Below are 22,532 nucleotides of genomic sequence, written 5' to 3' on the forward strand. Positions count from 1 at the left end.
TAACATATAGCCCCATGTTTATTTCCCAGTTTTCTTGTAATCTTTATAATTTCAATAACTTATTTTGGTTCTCATTCTAATGCTGTATGTTAGTAGCCTATCCTTTTTTTTTCAGCCAATACTCAGCCACCTCTATCTTTCAGATTTATCCTTATAACCAGACCCAGAGAAAGGATTTTTTTTTTTAAGCCTACACTTGAAAATTATGGAGTGTTGCTGCTTCTACCATTAGCAGAGAATGTGCTTTTTAGTTACATTATTCAAGTAGTTGTGATTGATGTACGCTAGGTGGAGGTAAGAGCTCCTGCTATGGCCCAGCACAGACTATATTGAGCTTTTCCAGATGGGAATTAAATCCTTGGGCACATCCAAGCCATGCTTTCTCAAGCTGAGTTAGCTGGAGAGCACCCTGTAGCTGCCACTGGCGCCTTTGTTAGATATTCAGGAAGACAGCTAATGTACTCTGCTGTGCATATGTGTTGAACATCTAAATCTCAGGATTACCTGGAATTTAGTAGAAAAGTACATTTCCCATGAGTTATGATATGCTCTTCATAGAGTGAAAGTCTTTGTAGAATAAAGGTAAGTTAGGCTTCTGAAGAGTAAGCTGACATTCTTAGCACCTTAGTTTCTCTGAGGCTAAAGTATGCTGAGGTGAAAGTCTTTTGACATTTTTGGTTCTACCTGGAATTTGGTGGTTGGTATTCTGTTAACATTCCTCATCTAGTTGTAAGTCATGCCAGCCACCAGCCTTCCCATGTCCTTCCCTTTCAGCTCAGAGTTGTAACAGCACAACCCTTGTATGGCCTTTTCCAAGAATTAGAACTGCCTGCACCTATCAAACGTGTGATGTGGGCAACAAGGCTGAGACCAGAGCCGGTGGCTGGCTGCCCGGCCTGCTTTTTTGGTCCCTTTTAGAAACTGGATCCAGCAAGCAGCTGTGGGTAACCTCCCTGCTTGAATCTAGTCATCAGTCACCACATGCTCCCCTGCTAGCTGCACATTCTTTCACAGACCATTAGCTGCATGTGTGAGCATAATGTTGTTACTGTTTGGGGAATGTTTGCTGGATCCAACAGGAAATCAGTCCTTCCCTTGTTTACCTAAACTGCCATGCCAAAATATAATGCTCCCTCTGCCTAATGAAGGAGACGAGGGAGTTGAGGAGAGGGAAGGTCGGGGATAAGGAAGAAAGCACTTCTTTGTATTCACAGAGGGTTCCCCAGAACATGTCCCTTTTTACTGCCTAAGGAGGGGTAGCTCTTGTGATGTGGTGACTCTTGTGATGTGGTGGGGGTAGTGCTGTTGTAAATCTGCTCCATCTGCTGCCATTTATTTTGGCTTCGCAACCTTGATTATAAAAGTTTACAATCCTCAGACTTTACCTTCTTGCCCCTACAGCCCTTAACCTTTCTAACCCGTGTTTCAGCTCTAAGCCTGGGGAGGCTGACTGGGAAGCAGACTTATGTCTGATTGGAGAAATGTAGATGGGCAGTCATGAGAAGCATGTGTGCCCTGTGTATCCCAGGCCCTGGCTCCATGGGAGGGAAAAGGGTAGGTCTGTGGTTCTGGGGTGTGTACATAATCACAGCTGGTCTGGTCTTTGTAGCAGTCCATAATGAGCAACCTTTATTGGCATTAGGGTGTCAGTCCTGTAAGGATCATCACTTAAGTGTGTCTCAGTGGAGAAAAGATCAAGAATCATGTCAAGAAGACCATGGGGTTTTATTCTACTTGAGCAAGAGCAAATCACAGCCCCATCAAGCAGGAATGGTGGCCTTTCCCAGGTTCCATCCTTAACTAAACTGACTGTCCCCCCTTCTGATTTCTCCACGGTCTTCTGTCTCTTGCTCTGTCAAACTTGTTTTCATATCTCTATAGAGATGAGTGGCTTGTTTGATGTTCTTTCCATGGCAAAAATTTATTCAATGCAAAGTTCACTTCAGACACTTGGTTGAGACTTGAAGTTTAGACCAATCCTGAGATGCATGGTGATCCTGAGAGAGATCAGACTGCCTGCCAGGTAAATGGTCCATATTATTTCCTTGGCAGTGGCCCTGACAGGGGCTGGGGTCCATGTTACCTCAGCAGTCTTTCTGCTTGGCCTACTCTTGCTGCTCTGTAGGAAGGCCCTATCTGGCCATTTCTGTGAAACTTGCCCCTTCTCAAGCGCTCCATAACTGTTGGTGTTGGCCCATCAGGCAATAAGGGGATGCCCAAGGTCTGTGCTTCCAAGGATAATAGAAACACCCATGTGTGTGGTAGGATAAAGGTAAGGACACTAAAGAACAGAGTGTGAGAGGTGAGTTCTAAATAACAACAGATGAAGAAAGGATTGGATCCACCAGCTTCTCTGCCAGTTGTGATTTTGATACAAGTTGTGTTGCTTTGAGCTCCTAGCAGAGAGCTAACACTACCTGCTGTGTATTTTGGTCCTCTGTCCTATACTCCTCCAAGACATTTGCAAAGCACCACTTAGATGGGGGACTGGGCCATAGTCCATCCCTAAGAAACTGAGAGCTCCTGAATCCCGGATCTCTGTGGCAAGATTCAGGGATGACTGGGTTTCCTTATAGAAGAGGAGCTCAGCTGAGCAAAGCCTGGAGGCCATATTCCATAGGCCACAGGCCCTTAGGGGCAGGCCCAGAGCCATCCTGAGGGAGCAGTACCATCTGGATTGGTGATCTTGCCATCAAAAGGCTTCCTGAGCAGGTTCTTGGTGCCCCTTGGCACTGGCCCTTTTCCTCTGAGTTGGGACTCTGTGAAGGGCATGGCTCCAATAAGCTGAGGTATCTGGTGTATCGGCAGCAGCTAGGAGTGTGCAGTGACAGCTTCAGATGAGGTTGTTCCTGAGACGCTGTTCCTGCTCCAGGGAGAGTTCTGCATTGGCTGGGTATGAATTCCCTGTGGGCCAAAGGAAAACAGGTAAGTAGCCAACCTTACCACAGTCTCATCCCTTCCCTGACAACTTACACAGATCCACTCTGCCCAGCTCATCCTTTATATCAAGTCAGTCATGGCATGGGCACAGACACCAGTCATTCTATAGAAATAGGCCTGGGACAGGTGTGTGGTTTCAGGAACATCAGGAAGAACAGGCTATTGATTGCAAAGAGTTGTGCTAGTTATTCTCCTTTGCCCCCTCCCCAGGTTCATTCTCTGCCCTCTTTTTCCTCTGTACCCTAGGAAGCTGATGCCTAGTGATTACATCACTCTGGCTCCTTTGTCCTCTTTTTTTGTTTGTTTGAGTTGGGTCAATGGAAAGCAACAGCAGAAGGTCAGAGGGTGGAAGGGGAGAGACCGGATATTCCTTCCCCTACTTTTGGCCCTGTGGTTCTGGCAGTGATGGTCTATGACTCCTGTTCCAGCTAGATTCACCCTCCTTCACAACTCTGGCTTGCACCTGGCTGCAAAACAGCCCTTGCCCCTCTTCAAGCCTAAAGCGGGTAACGGTTTTCTACTTTCTTTATGCTTGATGTCTCAACACTCCTTGTTTTCTTATAAATAGTCCTTTAATTAAATAACCTCAGACTCTCACCCGAGTGTGCCTTCTGTTTTCCGCACACTTCTGTTTAGCCCTGTTGGATCCTAAACACTGGCAAGAGGACCTGCAGGACTGCATTATTTTTCTTGCCTTTGTCACTGCCTGGGAACCCTTGCAGCCTGATTCCAGCATTATGGAGGATCTGCTGTCTCCGTGTGCGTAGCCTTGGATTCCAGTTCCTGGTTCCTGTCAATATCCCTGTTTCATTTAAGTGGCAGCACAATCTACTCAGCCACACAAATTCGAAACCTTAGACTGTTCTTCTTCTTCTCATTTTCGTCCATCTGTTGCCACAGTTATTTTTTGAAAACCTAAATGATCTTTTGCCTCCTTGACTGAAATTTGTCAATAGTTCCCAGAAGCCCACAGGATAAAATCCATTATCTTAGAACTATCACAACCCTCCCTGCAAAAAGCTCTAGTACTTAGTAGGTTTGAAGTATACAGCCCCATTTTACAAAACAGAAAACTCAGGTCATGATTTCCTCACTGGCCTCCAGCTAGAAAGTGGTGGGACTGGATTCGGGTGACGCCTTCTGAAGCCCAGTCCTGTGCTCTTTCTCTACTCCTCCCATCTTTGACTTTGGCCCCTCCTTCAAACCTCAGATCAAATACTACTTCTGTGAAGCTTGTGCTAGCCCCCAACAGGTTGCTTTCTGTCTGTGCTTGCTCAGCATTCAGTCCACACATTAGTAGTATTGGGGCTATTTGCATGTGTGCATACCATATCTGACACTTAAATTCCCAGTGTCTGGGGCACAGCGTTCAACACAACAGTGAGCCTTAGTAAATGTTTGTTGACTGAATGAACAACTCTGCCCCATCCCACTGCACATATGCAAGTATGAGTGTGAATGCACATCCCGTAGCAAATACAGGCATTTTAACCCTTGAAGATAGAGGGAGTCTTTACTGACAGAATAGCCCCTCTTCTCTGCCCCCACTGGATCATGATGCTTCCTTTGACTGATGCTACCAATCCTGTAAGTGGCCCTGTTTTCCATGGTCCCCTTCTTGCATGCAGTGATCACAGCTGGAGACAGCAACACAGAGCAAGAGGACTTCTACTTTTGCCTGTGAGGACCCTAACCCTAACTTCTATATGAAAGAGAAAGGAAAAATAATGGACTTGAAAAGAAAATCCTGACATGGCTTGAGGTGACAGGAAAGATTCTAGGACAGATTGAAAACTGAGTTTACAATCAAACAGACTTAAGTGCAAACAGGGATGTAGAAGATGTAGTTATTGGGTGAAGCTGATGGTCTGACCAGTTCTAGAAGTCTGCCTTGTAAGATGTCAAAGGAAATGCATCTCTGTTCCATCCATAGCCTTTTACACACCACACACATACAAGTCACATGCTGGAGTGTGGGAGCAGGGGGTACATTTACAGTCTTCCAGCTCCCTGAGCCTATAGATGGCTGATTCCACAGTGGCTCGGAGTTACCTATGTGGCAGTTGTGCAGCCAGACCCGGTGCCCATCATACTTGCAGCGGCACTGCAGCATATTGTTGGAGAAATCTGACTCTGCCACTTCATAGTGGGGGTTCACAATCACCTGGAGTGAAAGAGGGGACAACTGAAAATGGGTGATTTGGTTTCTGAATGAGTTGACTGTGGCTGTGATAATTCTTACATGTGTTTCTATTTGCTTCATTAATTCTTACAATTACCCATGAGGTAGGTACTGATGTTCCCATTTTACAGATAGGGACTGAGAAGTCCCAACTGAGAAACTGATTTATCCAGTGTTCACTGAATCAGGACTCAAACACAGGTTCATTGGATCCAGCTTGAGTGTTACTTCCCTAACAGGACAGCTCCTTTAAGTGACAGGCCTGTCGGAAACCCTATATGGGAAATTCTTCCCTTCATTTGCCCTCAGGGAAAGTTGTGGAACATCTGGAGGAAATCAGGCTCTGTGGGGAATCCCCCAGCCGCCTTACCTGGAAGATATAGTTCCCGGGGCCCACGTCTGTGATATCCACCCATTGGCAATCAATGTCATGCCGGTAGGTGTCCCAGCAGCCTACAGTCACTCCCTGTTCTCCAAAGTTGGCACATGCGTAACGCCGCTGCAGTCCTGTAAGGAAGGGGACAGAGTTTTTGAGGCAGGACGAAGCACTCTGCTAGGTCTTTTTTTCCTTTACCAGTTCAGTGTCATCATGCCCAGTTCACAGATAAGGACCGTCAGAGCTAGAATCCTGCTGTGAATCCAGCACCATAGCAAACCACATTTGTGACAAAGATAGGATTTGTTTGACTGCTCCCGTGCAAATCCCTGTTGAACTAGGAACTGTGGTTGGAAGATTCCAACCCTCCTGTGCTAATTTATTTGTGCATCCGCCTATCCATCCTTCCAACTCTCTAAAGATCCAGTGTTTACTATGCAGTTCCTAAGGGTTAGGGACTGCAGGTATGCAGACAGGAAGCAGACAATGCTTGCCTTCGGAGAGCTCAGCAGAGATAGGACAGGTCTGCAACTCTTCTCCAAGATAGAAAGTGCTGAGTGTTTTAAAAGAAGAACAATGTGCATGGGGAATTCAGAGGAAGTAAAAACCTCCTGCATAAGATTTCAGAAGGTAAGAAATTGCCTTGAATGCTAACTTTTCAAGCCAGGGTCTCCAGGTGCCTTGGGCTGCTGAACAGGGCAGAGAGAAGCCTGATCCCAGAGGAGCTGAAGAACATAACGAGGAGATGCTGATAGGTGCTGACAGGAAACCACATACCTGTGGGGCAGTTTGTGTCCTCCAGACAGAAGCTGGCCTTGTGCCCCTCAGCCACCTTGGAGCCATTGAGAGTGAGGAGGTCGTAGTGGGTGAAGACCTCAATGCTGTGGTAATGCCTACAGAAGGGGTAGAGCTGTCAGTGCGGCAGCAACAGGAGAGGGTCCTCTCTGGAGGGGCTGGTAGGGAAGACAGGCCCCAGGCCCCATCATGACCCTAGAGGAAAGTTACAGTAGGCAGTGCCCTTCTCCCTCCCAAACCCGAGATTAGTGTGACGCACAGCCTCCTTTGCTGGCACCCCTGCCAGGCAGCAAGTACAGCTGCCCCCACCACCTAGGGTCTCAACCCAGGCAAGAGGTAGAAGCCCTGTCCTGGTCACCTCCAGGAGGCTGGTGCCTGACAGCAAGGCCTGAACTAGGGGGAGAGGCGGGGCACCGGGTCTGTGAGCAGCCTAGGAGCTGACCTGCTGGGAAGAGGGTCCCTGTCAGCCTGGGACCAAATTGCTACCATTGTTTCCAATCCAGTTATAATGACAGCTCTGTTCATGCTACAGGGAAGGGTGCTTATTATCTCAGGCGAGACCAAGTCCCAAAGTCATTGCCCATTCCTCTCCACTTTCTCCACCCGTGGCTGTGTTCTGAAGAAGAAAAAAAATTCTGCCTTTGTCACAGGCATTGTCTCTCCCTCTCTCTGGTCTGGAAGCTCCTGATAGGAAAGAATGTACATTGTCACTTTTTTAGTGCCAGTCTGTTCATGCTGTTCTTTGAGGGCCTTGCCTTACTGCTGAAGGAATCAGCGAGCTTTTCCTGCAGAGCCAGCACCCTGGATGGGATGTCTATTTTGGGCCTCCAGGTTCCTGGGAGTCCCCACTTTACCTGGCTTCTGAAGACAAGGCCTATGATCCAACATAGGAAAAGTGTCAAATACCATTCTAACAGAACAACTCTGCTGGCGGTGACGCCTCTATGGGATGTTGCTGTGGGAAACAGACCCCACGGGCACCGTTGACATAGTGAAGGCGAGAGCAATGGAGGGGCAGGTGGATGCTGCTGTCCTCACTGCCTCCTGCAGGCAAGGCCAGCAAGGAGAGTGCACACCCCTCCCAGGAAAACTTGCCTGTGGCCAGGGAAGGGCCAAACTGCTCCCTGGACCCTGCTTTTTGTTCCTAACCCTCTAGTGCCAATGCATGGGCAGGCTCTAACCTGTGGCACTGGTGCCAAACCCAGCTATCGCGTCCAGTCTTTGGACGAAAGTCAGTCCGGCCCAGGTTGTAGATCTGTGTGGAGAAGCGCAATAGGCGCCGGTATCCGTAGGGCCAGTCCATATGATCCGCAGACTTGGAGAGGCAGTTCTCCTCGTGGGCACAATACAGCTGGCTGAGCGGGCGGTCCTCCAAGTAGGCTGTCTCCTGCACTAGCTGGGCATTCATCACCAGGTCTGGTGCACCTGGGGTGGCAGAGGGCATGGCAGTGACTCAAAAGGTGGAAAGGCAGCCAGTCTTAGTCTCCAGCACAGAGGGCAAGCTTGCCCCCAGATTAAACCCTCCGAGAGGACCCCACAAAAGAAGGGCAGTTTTAAGAGTCAGGAGATGGTGAGTTCTAATAACATTTAAAGAAAGTCTATCACCTTAACCTGGCAGGCAGCTGCAGTGTCATGGTTAGGCTTGCTGGTTTTGGAGCCAGGCCACCTGGGTTCATTCTTGGCTTACTTTCTGACTGTATAATTCACTAGCTCTATAACTGCTTAACCATTTTGTCTCTCATTTTCATCATCTGTAAGATGAAGATAATGGTGGTATTAATGTGATGACACCTGTAACATGTCTGGCCTAAGTAAACATGCAGTTGAAGTAAGCTAGTATTTATTTTGTAAAATGCTTTTAAGCCTGTAAAGTGCCTTTATGTAGCTTAGTTCATATAATCCTCTCAAAAAGCTCTGCTGATACCTAACCTGGATACTTTGCCTGTACTGTCACTAAAAATCACTATCACCAAAGTAGTCCTGGGTGGAAGTGAGGCCCTGCCACACCACTGACCACAGCGTGCATGCCACCTGGGCAGGCCGGCCGCAGCTTGCCCCAGGCTGGAGCCATCTGCATCTGGCAGTTGGCCATGTGGGGTCCTGTGGTATATATTGGAGAGAGCCAGGAAGTGCCCACTGACAAACCTAGAGTTTCTTGGTGAAAGAAGGCGAGCTTTCAGAGAGAATGAGAACAGAGAGTAAAGGAAAGAAAGCGATGTGAAAAGCCAGGGAGGAAAAACAGGTGGTTACAGAGACTGCAGATTGGCTGGCTGTGCCAAGTTGTCGTGAAGGATCAAATGTGTTCAAGAAGACAGCTCCCACTGTAGGCAGTGGAGCAGGGAGGGGTTCGAGGTTCCCAGGAAGGGGAGTCAAGTGGGCAGCAGGCTCCCCACGTGCTGGGAGGCCTTGGTGATGGGGAGGTCCACTCTGATGCCCCATCCCTGCAGGGGAGGGTCTGATGGATGAGCCCAGTGTTCTCCCCAGGGTGCCCTGGACAGAGAAGAAGCCAGGAGCTCACTGACAAAGGTTAAGGATGTCTTGGTGTCGAAATTTGGCCAAGCAGAAGGTCAAGTGGCCAATTGGGTTGATGCTATCTGTAACCTTTGGACTGGATATAGTCCATCTTGGCACTGACCTGGTTGGGAGATGTCAGAGATGCTGCTGCCCTAAGAATCTGGGTTTGTGGGGCACAGCAGTGCCACAGATGGCCTTGTCCCAAAGTCTTTTGGGTAAATCTCACAGCTCAGGAAGAGAACACACAGCTGGGCCTTGGCCCCGGGTGTGCTCATATTTGTATGTCCTCTACGACAGCTTTCAAACTGCTTTTCTGACTACAAACCACAGTAAGAAATACATTTTATGCTGTAACCCAGTACACACATAGTTCCAAGGAAAAACTGCCCTTGCTGTTTTCTGTCCTGTTTCATTGTTTGTAACTGTTGGTCATAACCCAAAGTTGAAAACCGCCGTTCCGCGTCCTTGTGCTTTCTCATGTTCTCAGTGTTCTTTCTCACAATAAGTCCGTGAGGGGGCAGGGTATGGATCCTGATGGGATGGGTGATTTGGCCACACAGCTGGGAAATGGCAGAGCTGGTACTTTCATTCCCCCATGCTGCTGGCCGTAGACCTGGGACCAGCATGCAGGGCCCTCCCTGATGGGAAGCACAGGCCTACCTGTCCCCAGCCCTGTGAGCCCTCCGTCACTCACTGTCCATACAGGAGACTCCAGCCAGGAAGCGCCCACCACCGTGGGAGCAGTGCACCGGCCCGTGCCTCTGGCACTGCTGCAGGGCCAGCTCTGTGCCTGAGCAGCGCACCCCACTCATCACCACCTCTTGGGCCCTCGGCGTCCCCGACCAGTACCAGGTTTCCTAAGAAAACAGCCAGCGTCACCCAGTCAGCGTGCCTTTGGAGTCACCTCCTGACTCCCATCTGAGGTGTGGCCTCAGTCATACCACCCCCACCAGGTTGTGTCCAGCCTGGGCCCGAAAATCTTTAGTGATGAGAACCCATATTCTCTGGGGCAGTCCATGACACATTTGGACCCTTCTGATGATAGAAATCACCTCCACATATGGAGGTAAAAATCCACCCACCGTGGCTTCCACTACTGGCCCTACACCCCTCCCTCTTCTAGATGGCAGAGGAGGGTCCTGTTCCCCGCCCCTCTGCCTGGGGGCTGTGCTCCCATTTCCCCAGCGGTTCCTCAAGCGGCCCAGATCGTCAGTTGTGCTCAGGGTTGCCCAGTCCACACTGTGCAGCAGCCAGTGTGGGTGCAGGTGCGGAGGTTTCTCTGTTGCAGTCATGCCTAAGTCCTCTTGATTTTATTTTTTGATGTATTTTAGATCTATCCACTTATTTCTCCTGGATCGCCTGGTCCAGTCCAGCCTCATTTCTCACCTGGGCTACTACAATAGCCTCGTGAGTGTGTTTCCTTGCATTCATGTTAGTCTCCACCCAACCGTTTTCCAAACAGCAAAGGAAGAAATCTTTTAAACATGCGGATTGCAAGCTTTGAGTGATCTTGCTCCTGCCTCCTCTGCCCTCATGCTTGACAGCACTCTTGAGAGACAGCCACACTACAACCCCTGGCCCTGATTTCCTCAGCCGAATCAAGCTTTCTCTGGCCAGAGGGCTTTTGCATAAGCTGTTCATTCCTCCTCCACCTTGTCTGACTAACTTCTATTCATCTTTCCCGCAGACGTAAATGTGTCCCTCATTGACCATTTCATTAGGACTATGTCTTCTTCTTTACCACACTGTTCCCAACACTCAGCATCATGTCGGCTCATAGTTTCACTCAGTAATGAATTGCCAAATGGGTAAAGAGGCAGCAGCTTTAGCACAGAAAGTTTTGGGCCTCAGTCCAGGAGGGTGAGAGGTCATACGGAAGAAACAGAGGGACCTACCTTGTAGGCATGGATGGCAAAACCCAGACCGAGCTGTCGGCAGGCCACCATGGCTTCGGTGAGCCCCCAGTTTTCACTGCACACACTCCCCCAGCGTGGGACCCCGTTCACCTCCACCTGCACCTCCAACAGCCCCTCCTCAGGGATACGCCCACCAGCCAAGCGCACCTGCAATGGCGAGGGGTGTGTGAGGAGTGGGGTAGCCTTGCAGGGAAGAGCTCAGGGCTGCGAGCCTGGAGGGCTGCCCAAGCCAGCTCACTGTGTCGCCCTAGACAAGACAGTCCCCTTCTCTGCCTTGGTCTCCTTCTCTGTAAGGTGAGGACAGTGTAGCAGGTAGTCTGTAATGTTCCTGCCTGCTAGAGAAATCTGACTCAAAGTGCCTGGACCAGGGGCTCCTCCTGCTCTGGCACTTGCCCTCCACCATTAACGACAACTGGCAATTTGCAAAGGGCTTTTATGTCCCTCACCTCATTCACAGTGACCCCCTGAGAGCGTGAACCCCGTTTTACAGTGGCACCAGTGACTTGCTCACAGTCCACGTTAGCACTGACACTTTGCCCTGAGCATCCCACACAGACTCCCTCGTGCCGACAGCCCTGTGGCTCTCTTTCCCAGGCACCTTCTTTCTCAGCTTCACAGGGGACCCGAGACGGGTGTGGGAGAGCACATCCATCTGCAGAGCCCCTGTGGCCTCTGACATTTCGGAGGGGCCGCAGCCAGGTCGGCTCCAAGGGAACGCCGACTGGTGCCCAAAGCAGAAGCGCTAGCTGCTTCTCCTGGACCCCCCGCTAGCTTGATATGGTGTCTTGGGGGCTCCCCAGCGTTTCCCGGCCCCCAGCCCGAGGCCATGCTCAGACCCAAACTCACCTGATTCTGAAAGCCCATGTTAGGGACATTGCACCTGACAGCAGCATCATTCTCATGTTGGCAACCATTCTGGGACCCTTCCAGGGCAGGGCAGTCGCTGAGGGTCCGCTCATATCCCCTGCAGCGCACCTCACTCAGGTGGATGGGCCCTAGCCCTAGACGGGGAGAGAGGTGCTGTATGCGAGGCTCCACCTCCGTAACCCTACACTTGTGGCTTCCCCATCACAGAGGGGGAGAACTTTCTTTCCTGGCCCTGTCACCCCAGGGCCTTCAAGACATGGACCAGTGGCATATCCAGGCCTTCTAACCCCTCTCCAGGCCGCCTCACTCACCTTGGCCCAGCCGGGCCCCAAAGAGGGCCTCCCGAGCAGAGCCAAAGCCCAGCTGACGACACACGACACTGGCAGAGATGAGGTTCCACCTGTGATCACAGACCGTGCCCCACTGGCTGTTCACAAGCACTTCCACGCGGCCCTCGCCCACCTGGGCCCCGGAGCGCAGGCGCACCCTCGGCTCCTGCTGGGAGAAACCTGCTTCAGGGACGGCTGAGGAGGCAGCCAGCAGGGGCTGAGCCCCCACAGCGGGATCCCCAACGGGGCTCCTTCAAGCTCCATGGCAGTGGCCAGAGCCAAGGATGAGGAGTCCCAGTCCTGCTTCTGACTTCCCATAGCTGTCACCCTGAATAAGCTGTTTTTCTTGATCTCCATTTCTTCAATGACCAATCACCCCCACAGCCTCATCAAGGATGCCGTCTCAAGTGTGGCACTAAGGCATCTGTACCACCTCACAAGAGCATCTCAGTGTGGCACTAAAGTGTCTGTACCACCTCACGAGGCCATCTCAGTGTGGCGCTGAGGCATCTGTACCACCTCACAAGGCCATCTCAGTGTGGCGCTGAGGCGTCTGTACCACCTCACAAGCACTTGCTCATCTCCTCTTTATAACTAAGGAGCAGGCTCAGGATCAGTACTGGCCCTCAGTGGGATGTAGTTAGGATTTAATTACTGTTTTTACGGTCACCTTCTATTCAAGGCGGGTGATGTCAGCTTTCCATTTATGGTAGAGCTATAAATGATCCCTTTTAAATACATTCCAAGGTTCTACAGTTCTGTGATTCACTCTCCTCCTCCTAGTCTGGTTCCTCTCTCCTGCGTGTCCTGGACCTCCCCGCACCCCCCACCAGGCAGGGTCCCGCCCGTGCCTCCAAGCTGTGGTGTGGGTGCAGGACCCCCAGGGCTCACCTCTGCCCGGGACCCTTTGCGTTGTGGCTTTGTCTTCAGTGGGCGGAAGCGAGGCCCTGCCACACAGCTGACCACAGCGTGCATGCCACCTGGGCAGGCTGGACGCAGCTTGCCCCGGGCTGGAGCCACCTGCACCTGGCAGTTGGCCATGTGGGGCTCTGTCCCCAGGCAGGTGACCTGGTGGATCCAGAAGGAGTTCTTATTCGTCAGGCTCTTCAGCCTAGAGGACAAGGGAGACTGAGGGTGGAGGAAGGGCTGAGGGAAGAGCTTCAGGACTAAGGGAGGACAAGGGAGACTGAGGGTGGAGGAAGGGCTGAGGGAAGAGCTTCAGGACTAAGGGAGGACAAGGGAGAGAGGAGGGAAGGGGAGGGTAGGGGGTGGGATAGAGGCCCTTCATGCCACACCGCTTTGCCTCCTCCCTCTAGGGTGCTGCTCCTCACCTAGACTTAGGGTCCCTCATCTTCAGATCCCAGACTTTCCTGTTATGGGAGAAAACAGATAGGAGGAGGAAGGGGTGTGGAAGTCCCACCCCCTGCCACCTGGTTCCTCATGGTTGTCCTTAAGTTTGCACAGGACTTTACATTTTGTAAACTTATTCACAAATCTTATTTCAATGCTGAGCTTCACAGCAGCCCTGATGGGGTGGCCACTTCACAAATAACAATTTTACAAGGAAGGCAAGCAAGGTCCCTCAGCCAGTCCTAGAGTGGGGACAGGTGGATCAGGCTTGCCCTTTCCCAAGTCCAGAGGAAAGGGAGCATTTAGGGAGGGCCCAAGAGAAGGGGCCCTCTGGGGACAGGTGGGAGGTGAAGGCCTTGCTGGTGGGGGCGGCCCACCCAGAGACACCCAGGCTACTATCAGGCCTGCTCTCCTCATGGGTGGCAGGCGAGTCAGCGAGACCCAGGTGTGCAATTACCAGGCAGGGGGAGTCAGGCTGCATCTCAGGATCCCCAAGGATGGAGCCAGGGGCTGACCACCACCCCTGTTTCCTCAGGACGGGGTTCCTCTAAGTCAGAGACACAAGGACACTGCAACAAGGGCCTTCTAACCCTTTAGGGAAGCAGGATCAAACTGATTGGGGTGACAGATAACTCAGACGTACTACGGGAGATTTCTCCCTTGATGGGAAACACACAAGTCCTCCCTGACACGGATCTGGCAGAACCATGACTGTGGCTGTCGTTTACTGGTTGATGCAATCAGCTGTGACAGTTCCGCCTTGTTTCTGACGGAATATTTTTATGTCTCCTCTCTCCAGGCGCCCCACCCCACGCCTTGCTTACACGCAACCCAGTCACAGCCTGGCTTGGATCAGAGCTGAGGAAATTCAGGAGGGAAGAGTTGAGATATTCGCAGTGGAATTAGGGATGGAGGCCCAGAGGCCCTCCCCAAAGCCCTAACACCAGTCACTGGCTGAGCTGAGGCCAGAACAGTTTGTCTAAACTCTACACGTGGGTGTCACTGAAAGTATCTGCAGGAAAGTCTAGTGTTTTAACCAAGGACACGCGGTTTTATGTTCAACTGTTTTCACCAGGGGGGTGTTCTGTACCTAGTCAATTCTGTTTACATAATTCGAGAGTGCAGTGTTTATTTTCTGTTTCTAGGTATTTCCCAGGATCCTGAAGGTCCTCCTCATTCGCTTTCCTGTTTATTATTCTGAGGCACCCATGAAGCAAGAAGTCTGGGCACATTCCTCAGTAGGGCCTGTTTTCTCTCCCCCAATCCCAACACCTGCTGGATGTCCTGCCACAGACAACACCACTGCCAGTCCTCACTGAACTCTGCGAGGTCCCACATGCCACACACATCACACACTCACCTGTGTGCACACTTACTTGCCCTTCACATGAGTCCACACTCAGGCTCATGCACACACCCTACATTGCATGCACGCGCATGAACACACACTCAGTCCCTGCCCCACAACCCTGCCTCCCGTGGGGCCTACACCAGCCGCCCTCCTACCTGTAGTAGTGGCTGTCGACCGGCACCTCGCTGGGGAAGCCCAGCATCCCGCACACCACCCTGCTGTTGTTCATGGTCCAGCCCTGGTCACACACCTGCCGCCAGTGGCCCTCATACTTCACCTCCACGGCTCCCTCGGTCACTGGGCTATGCTGCTTGGCACTGGCAAGGATGGGCTTGAGCCGCACCTCCTCCAGCCGCCGGCCCTGGGGGGTGCACAGTCACCTGTGGGCCTCAGGACTCCTGCTCCTCCATTGGAGCCTGCTGCAGATCTTCATGCAGAAAAGCTGGGGCTTGGAGCTTTTAGAGACCATCCCACCCAGCCCCGTCATTGAACAGGCCAGGAAACTGAGGCCCAGAGAAGGGGAGGCATTATCAAAGGCCACAGAGTAAGTGCAAGGCAGAACCTCCGCTTGTCTAAGCCCTTTCCCTCAGTTGCTCGAATTTGTCAAATTGGAGAGAACGAGGCAGATCTGGCCCCTGCTGGGATCAGGATGGGAGCCCTTGGAGTTTGGGAGGCTTTTGCTGGGCATGGAAGGGCCTTCTCCGTGCCACCCTGAGAGAGCTGAGATGGGCATAGACCAGCTGCTTGAGACCACAGCAGGATCCTATGGCCCACAAGACCCCCCAACCCTAGCCCTGGGATGACTTAGACCAGTACAGAGTCCCCATCACAACACACTGCATTCAGTGGCCATGGCCAGCTGTCCTGAGGCTGAAGGCTGCCTGGCAGCAGAGCCCTGCCCTGCCCGCTCCTGTTGTTTGGCTTGGGCTGTTTTTAGCTCAGGGTTGTTTGTGCTGGGAAGAGGCAGCAATTGTGGCCAGGCCTTGTGCATGAGGGAGCCCCTTACCCCACTGCTGTCTCCCTTATGGGAGCAGCTTCTGTGATTCCCAGTGGGATCAGCTCTGGTCCTCTGGCCTGCCTTGCCTCAGGCTGGGGCCCTCTATTTATGCACCTGCTGCAGGGCACACTCAGGAGTCGGGGCCCCGGGGATGATGCTCAGTGCAAACTGCACCCTTTCCCCTCACTTATCCTCTAGGCCCATCTTCTGGGAGGCTCTCTGTCCTCTGACGCAGCCCTTGGCTCAGACCAGAGCCTGAACGGCCTCCTCACCTGAGACCCAAGGGCATTGGAGACGGTTTCAGAAAGGTAGCCACGATGGCGCCGGGGGTGGCATATCACCCCTACGTCTTCTGAGTGACTGCAGTCACTGACACCCCAGCCATTAGACCTGCACTGGTCCAGGGAGCTCTCTGTGCCCACACAGCGCACATTGTCCAGCCAGATGGGTCCTGTGGAGTGGGGGTGATGCTCAAAGATGGCACAGAGAGGCAGGTCACAGGCTCTGCCTCCTGCATAGGACCCCACATTTACCAAGTCACCTCTTCCAAACCCTGGGAGAAAGTGGCAGGGAGGAGGAAGTTTGGGTCTCCTGGGGAATTCGTATTTATAACCCTGCCTGCTACCTCCTTTGGGCACTGGCTCTTAGAGAATCTTCTTTTGGAAAATGCCAGGTAGCTCTAGTAATCAGACCTACCTGTTTGCCCATTTTTTCATTCAACATTCTCTAAGCACCCACTGTGTGCCAGTTGCTATGTTCGAGGAACTTAGAGTCTAGTGGTGGTGACAGCGGTGGCCCCATTACAAGAGAGAATGGGAGGGTGGGAGCAGGGGCCATGTGCAGCTGAGGCACTCAGGAAATGCCTTGTGGAGGAGGTCACGTGAGCAGGATATTAAAGGATGGGTGGGTGAGTGAGCCCAGCCCGAGAGAAGACTGTTACCATCTCCTTGCCATCCCGCTAGGTGGCACCAGTCACTCACCCTCCCCTTGGCCATACTTGGCACTGTGGGCCCAGGTCAAGGCAGCTTCGAAGCCCAGCTGGCGGCAAGCCACTGTGGCCTCCTGGATAGCAAAGTTGTCATCACACACGGTGCCCCACTGGCCCTGGTGCAGCACCTCCAGGCGGCCCTCCTCTGGCTTGCTCTCTGGGCCCACCAGCCGGAGCTTAGTGGTGCCCAGTGACTGTGGCCTGCTGGGAGGGGGCTGGCCTAGCAGCAGCAGGAACAGAGAGAGGGTGGCTGGTGGGGACCACGCCATGGTGACTTCAAGGACAGCTGAGGCCAAGATACCTGAGGAATGAGTAAACATGACAGTGATCACCACCTCTACCCAGATCTCAGACCTCTGCAGCAATGTGGCAGCTCCTGGCAAGACAAAGGAAAGAAAACCCCCCTCAAATGTGTGTGTGTGTGTGCGCGCACGCACACACATAGAGGCATTAATTGAGTCTGGGCCAGGTTAGCTGATTTGGTTCAAATCCACCACATTCACCATGACCTTGAGGAAGTTTAAGCTTAACCTCACTGAGTCTCAGTCTCCTCATCTGTAAAATGGGGATAGTAATCTCCATTTCACAGTGTTGTTGAGTGTTAAATAAAACACCATATGGAAAGTGCTTAGCAAAGTCCTAGCATTGGTGAGTACACAATAAACAGCAGCTCTTATACACCTAAAGTCTTATGTGTAGGCAGATGAGGTGGTCCACCTTTTGAGTCATGGGGGTGCCCTCAGGTCAAGACTACCTACCCCAGGGACACTGCCACCACCTTCTGATGTTCCTAGCACCCTAATCAAATGTGTGAAATGCCGCCTTCACCTAGAAGGCACATGGAAGGCTGGAGCAGAAAGGGCTATTAGATGGGCATCAAGGACTCCACCACTCATTGGCTGCATGGCTTGGGCAAGTCTCTTCAACTCTCTAGGTCCTGACTCTTTCTTTCTTTCTTTCTTTTTTTTTTTTTGAGACAGAGTCTCACTCTGTTGCCCAGGCTGGAGTGCAGTGGTGCAATTTTGGCTCACTGCAACCTCCGCCTCCCAGGTTTAAGCAATTCTCTGCCTCATCCTCCTGAGTAGCTGGGATTACAGGCGCCCACTACCACACCCAGCTAATTTTTTTGTATCTGTAGTAGAGACGGGGTTTCACCATCTTGGCCACGCTGGTCTTGAACTCCTGACCTCTCGATCCACCTGCCTCGGCCTCCCAAAGTGCTGGGATTACAGGTGTGAGCCACCGTGCCCAGCCCTGACTCTTTATTTCTAAAATGAGGAGATGGAACCACATATCATCTGATCCCTCCTGCAGCTTGGATAGACTGTGATAGCCTCACATCCATCTAGGTGTATGATTCATGCAGATTCAATACACATTTTTGGAATACTTGCTTCAGGCCAGGTGCTGGGACACAGAAATGAAGACATCAAACACCCTCCCTACCTTCATGAAGCTCAAGCAAGAAGAATTAGGGAAGCCTTTCAAAGAAGGGACACTTAACCTGAGCCTTATTGGGCAAATAAGATTCTCCTGGGTGAGAAAAGGGGCATTCGAGGTAGAGAGAAGAGGATTAGGAAAGAGGGAAAGAGGTGAGTTTGTGCAAGAGCAGGAAGTGCCCTTCTCTTACCCCCAGACTACAGTGTGGGGGCTTGGAGGGGAAAGAGATGGAGGGACGAGCTGGGGCCAATGATCAAGGGCCTTGTGTACCACACAGGGTTTGCCTTCATCCTGTAGGAAGCGAGGGGCCAGGGGAGGGTTTCAGGTGGTAAACAGAGAGGGCCCGTCTCCAGGAGGCTGTAATAAGATGTTCTTTGGGTCCTTAGAGAGGGGATGAGGCTGGGGGCAGGTCCTCTCCCCCTCACACAGCAGCCTTGGTCCCGGGACCAGCGGGTGGAGAAGGGCATAGAGGAGAGAGTCTCAGCTGGTTAGAGCTGTCAGAGACCTCTGGAGCCACCAAAGCTGAAGCTCCTCCACCCCAAGGCTCTGCTGCCGATGGGAGCTGAGGCCGACCTGGAACAGGGGATGGAGAAGATGGGCTAAGAAAGCTCGTTCTGATGAGACCTGCCTCTTCCACGGCCATGGCTCCTCTTGGGGAATCATGCAGCTCATCCGCTTGAGTGGGGAGGCTCTCAAAGGCCCCTGCCACTCTCACTTCCACGGATGGCATCTGCCCTACTCCCTCTCAACAGCCTTGGCCAGCAGGGCTGGGTGGAATGGGCTCCTAAAAGTGCACTAGACAAGTTCTGGGAATGAAACTCCATGGGAGTGGGGATGTGTTGTGTCCCCAGTTCCCAAAATAGTGTCAGGTGTGTAGGTGGCACTCATTCATATCTGTGGTTGCATGGATGGGAGGTGGCAGCACAGTGCTTGAGAGCACAGGCTGGGCAGTCAGACTGATGGGGTTCAAATCCTGCCTCCACCAGTTCATTTGGAAGTGATCTTGGGCCAGCGATTTAGTTTCTCCCTGCCTCAGTGTCTCCTTCTGTAAAGTGGGGATAATAATAGCAACTACCTGATAGGATTTTTTTAAAGATTAAGTGAAGAAACATTAAACCCTTAGAAGAGCAAGCCTTCAGTAACAATGAATTATTATTATTATTATTATTTTTTTTTTGAGACAGATTTTTGCTCTTGTCACCCAGGCTGGAGTGCAATGGCACAAACTCGCCTCACTGCAACCTCCGCCTCCAGGGTTCAAGTGATTATCTTGCCTCAGCCTCCCAAGTAGCTGGGATTACAGGCACGCGCCAACACACCCAGCTAATTTATTTGTATTTTTAGTAGAGACAGGGTTTCACCACATCGGTTCTTGAACTCCTGACCTCAGGTGATCCACCCACCTTGGCCTCCCAAAGTGACGGGATTACCGGCATGAGCCACTACACCGGCCAACAATGAACTATTATTAACAGCTACTGTGACAGCGATGATAGAACCGTTGGTCTAGATTGGTCCCACCTCCTCTCTGTACAAAGAAGGAAATGGAGGCCACGTCTGATCTCAACTGCAAGTCCTTGGTACTCCTCTTTGCAGCATTCTCTAGATTTGCCCCTTTTCCCTCCACCCACACTGCAGAGTCTAGATGCTCCCCTCTCCACTCCCTGAGGCTGTGCAGGGGCTGCCTTCCCATTCTCGCCTCTGCAGGTCTCCCCCTCTGACCCCTCCCACGCTTCCTTTCCAGACTGAAACACTGTCTTCTGCATGTCACTCTGAGGCTTGTGGGGGCTCCCAGCTGGCTGTCCCATGAGCAGAGTGCTCTCCATTGTTTCCCATTCCCTCCTCCGTGCTCCCTGGAGGAGGAGGTAGACAGCCAGGGACTGAGCCAAACCACTCCCCAGATGGCAAGAAAGGATAGGACGGATGGGCCTCAGGTCCCTCAGCTGTTAGGACTCAGTGGTCACATGGGTCTGGGCTGAGTGACAACCACACCTTCTCTACCACCCCCAGGAGTCGGGATGCTTCTATCTCTGCCACCAAATTGTGTCTAGAGTCAAATGTTTTCCTTTCTCTGAGTCTCAGCTGAAAAACCTGTAAAATGAGGGGGTGGTACTAGAGAGCCCCCCTATCCGACATGCTCTGATGGGGCCCAGGGTAGGCTGGGCAGTTCTGCTGTTTGGCTCCTGGCTGAAGTCCCTGACACACTGAAGAGGTCTTGTTACAGGCTGTGGACAGTCCCAGGCCAGCAGCTCCTTCCTCTCCAAGGGACCAACCTGAGGGCATGGGAGGGCTTCTGCTGTAGGACCCTGGGGTCTGGGCCAGGGAAACTCCCTTCCATGAACGCTGCTGGAAGGTGGGGGGACGGCAGCGGGAACCAAGAGTAAGATGCAGGGAGAGCCCCTCTTATTGGCCTTCCTGCCGACTATAGGCCCCCGAGAGTTTTTGCTCACACCAGACTATAGCCTTCATCTCCCAGCCTCCAAGCCTTTGCTCTCACTGTTCCTTTCCCTCTATCTAAGATTGTCAAACTCCTACACATCCCACAAGGCCAGCTCAAATGCCACCCCCTCCATTAAGCCCTCCCACAAAGCCTTCCACAAAGCACATTGTGTGTTTGCTTCCTGACCCCACAACCAGACTCCACCTGTCTGTTCCCCTAGCACTGAGCACAGAGGACCAAGCTGCGCATCCTCCCTCAGAGAAGGAAGCGGCCTCGAAAGTGGCCGTTACTTTCCCAAATAAAGGAGAAGGGGACAGAAGAGGGAAGGAAGATGGAAGGGAAAGAGGAGGGGAGGGACGTGAGGATAATAATTATACATTTTAAAATACGGATTAAATACTTATCTCCATTTTACAGATGAGAAGGTAAGTTCCAGGGAAGTCAAGTAACTTGCCCAGCCAGGATTCAAACCCAGGCAGCCTGGCTAGACGCCGGACTCTCAAAACCACCAAGAATGGATGTTGGAAGAGGGGGAAGAGGAAAGGAAGGCAGGGAGCCGACCGAAATTCCACCCTGTTCTGGTGGATTTATGACCCAGGCCGTGGTGTGAGGGCACTGGGCAGTGTGCTCTTCGCTGAATGCCGAGTGACAGATCCAAGATCTTGCCAGCTTGAGGCACAGAGGCACCTGCTCCAGGTGTGCCAGGAGATGCTGGGACCTGGCCTGACCTAGCACAGGTAGGGAGGGCTGAAGACAGCAAATGCCCGAGTATTCAAGAGAGAGCATGAGGGGTGCTGTCCTGAGGGTGCAGCAACTTTAGGATGGCTCATCCCTTCTCTGCCGTTCGGCAGCTCTTCTCAGCAGCCTCCTCTCAGCCCTGTGGCCTCCCCGGGGTTACTGACTCTGTGGACCTGAAGCAGTGCCAATAAATGGTCTCTGAGCTGTACCTGTCCAGGCTAGGAAAGAGGGGGCTTGAAGTCTTCTGCCCCCTTCCCTTCGGTGTTTCTGTCACACGCCCACCCCCCAACATACTCAGCTCTGGTCTGGATAGTTGGAGAGCCCAGATCAGGCCTGGTTCTTTGTCCCCCAAGTCGTAAGTGTGACATCTGAACCCGCCTTGCCCCTTCCCTGTCTCCTCCCTGGAAGAAGGCAGAGAGCAATGGTTACACACGGCGTGTACACAAACAAGACACGCAGGCACCCCTGAGGCCTGGGCGCACCACTGAGGGCGGGCCTTGGGCCAAGCTCCCCAGCGTGGTCACTTGTCCAATTAGAAGTAGGTTGGTGAGCGACTGGAGGGCCGGGCTGAGGGTCCATGGGATCCCCCATGCCCCCTAGGCCCAGTCTCCAGGAACCCTCAGAGGCCTGCAGACCCACAGAGAGACAGAAGGACAGATGGGACAGCAAGAGGCAGACCAAGAGGCAGACGCGCGGCTAGGCGGGGGCTCACCAAACGGAGCGCGGACGGTCCGGGGCTGGGCGGGCGCCGCGGCGGAGCAGCGCTAACGGGCTCCCTCCCCGGGCGCCCTGGGGCCTTTTTATCCGCCTGCCGCCCGCGGCCCCCCAGCACCGAGCTGGCCGCGGAGGAGGCCCCGCAGGCCCCGCCCCGGGCTGGCCTGGAGTCCGCGGGCGCCCCGCCCGGCCTTCCGCGCGGCGCCCCCCGTCGGGACACAGGCCAGGTGGCGGGGGCGCCCAGCCGCAGCCGGCGGGGCCGGGAAGTCCCGGGGGGTAGGGGGGGCGCGGGGGCGGGGGGGGCGGGAGCCGCAGGGGCGGGGGGAGCGGAGCTCCGGGGAAAGGGCGGCGCGGGGCCCGCGGCTGTTTTGCAGGGAGGGCCGCGGCTGCCTCGGGAGTCCCTCTCCCAGGCGCAGTTTCCTCTTTTGCCGAACGAGGTAATGACGCCCACCTAGAGTCCCAGTCTGTGAGTCCTGGTGGCTGCCAGGGCCCCCGGCACAGCGCCTTTCGCACGGGAGCGCCCGGCTGTCACAGGGGCCGAATCTCACGAGCTCGGTCACTTAGGACAATGTGGACGCCCTTTCCGGGAGGCCGG

The 22,532-nt window shown here is 53.0% G+C and overlaps 1 protein-coding gene across 5 annotated transcripts; it reads right to left on the reverse strand.

Moving 5' to 3' along the window:
- Positions 1 to 1,602: 1,602 nt before the first annotated feature.
- LOXL4 (lysyl oxidase like 4) lies at positions 1,603 to 22,196 on the reverse strand. 5 transcript variants are annotated; one of them, XM_054503999.2, is made up of 15 exons: positions 21,936 to 22,187; positions 16,598 to 16,906; positions 15,890 to 16,068; positions 14,776 to 14,981; positions 13,251 to 13,289; positions 12,811 to 13,030; positions 11,902 to 12,088; positions 11,570 to 11,724; positions 10,703 to 10,870; positions 9,502 to 9,664; positions 7,475 to 7,718; positions 6,276 to 6,391; positions 5,493 to 5,629; positions 5,034 to 5,104; positions 1,603 to 2,904 (listed from the first exon to the last, which is right to left on the reverse strand). In XM_054503999.2, exons 2-15 carry the CDS (start codon positions 16,872 to 16,874, stop codon positions 2,586 to 2,588), a joined length of 2,481 nt encoding a protein of 826 aa, XP_054359974.1. In that variant the 5' UTR covers positions 16,875 to 16,906; positions 21,936 to 22,187; the 3' UTR covers positions 1,603 to 2,585. The 5 variants fall into 5 exon arrangements, with proteins under 5 accessions (XP_054359974.1, XP_054359976.1, XP_054359977.1 ...); XM_054504001.2 differs by having other exon boundaries at positions 11,902 to 12,085; positions 21,936 to 22,185; XM_054504002.2 differs by having other exon boundaries at positions 4,993 to 5,104; positions 21,936 to 22,184.
- Positions 22,197 to 22,532: the final 336 nt, after the last annotated feature.

This window comes from Pongo pygmaeus, chromosome 8, assembly GCF_028885625.2.
Source record: "Pongo pygmaeus isolate AG05252 chromosome 8, NHGRI_mPonPyg2-v2.0_pri, whole genome shotgun sequence".
NCBI lineage: Eukaryota > Metazoa > Chordata > Mammalia > Primates > Hominidae > Pongo > Pongo pygmaeus.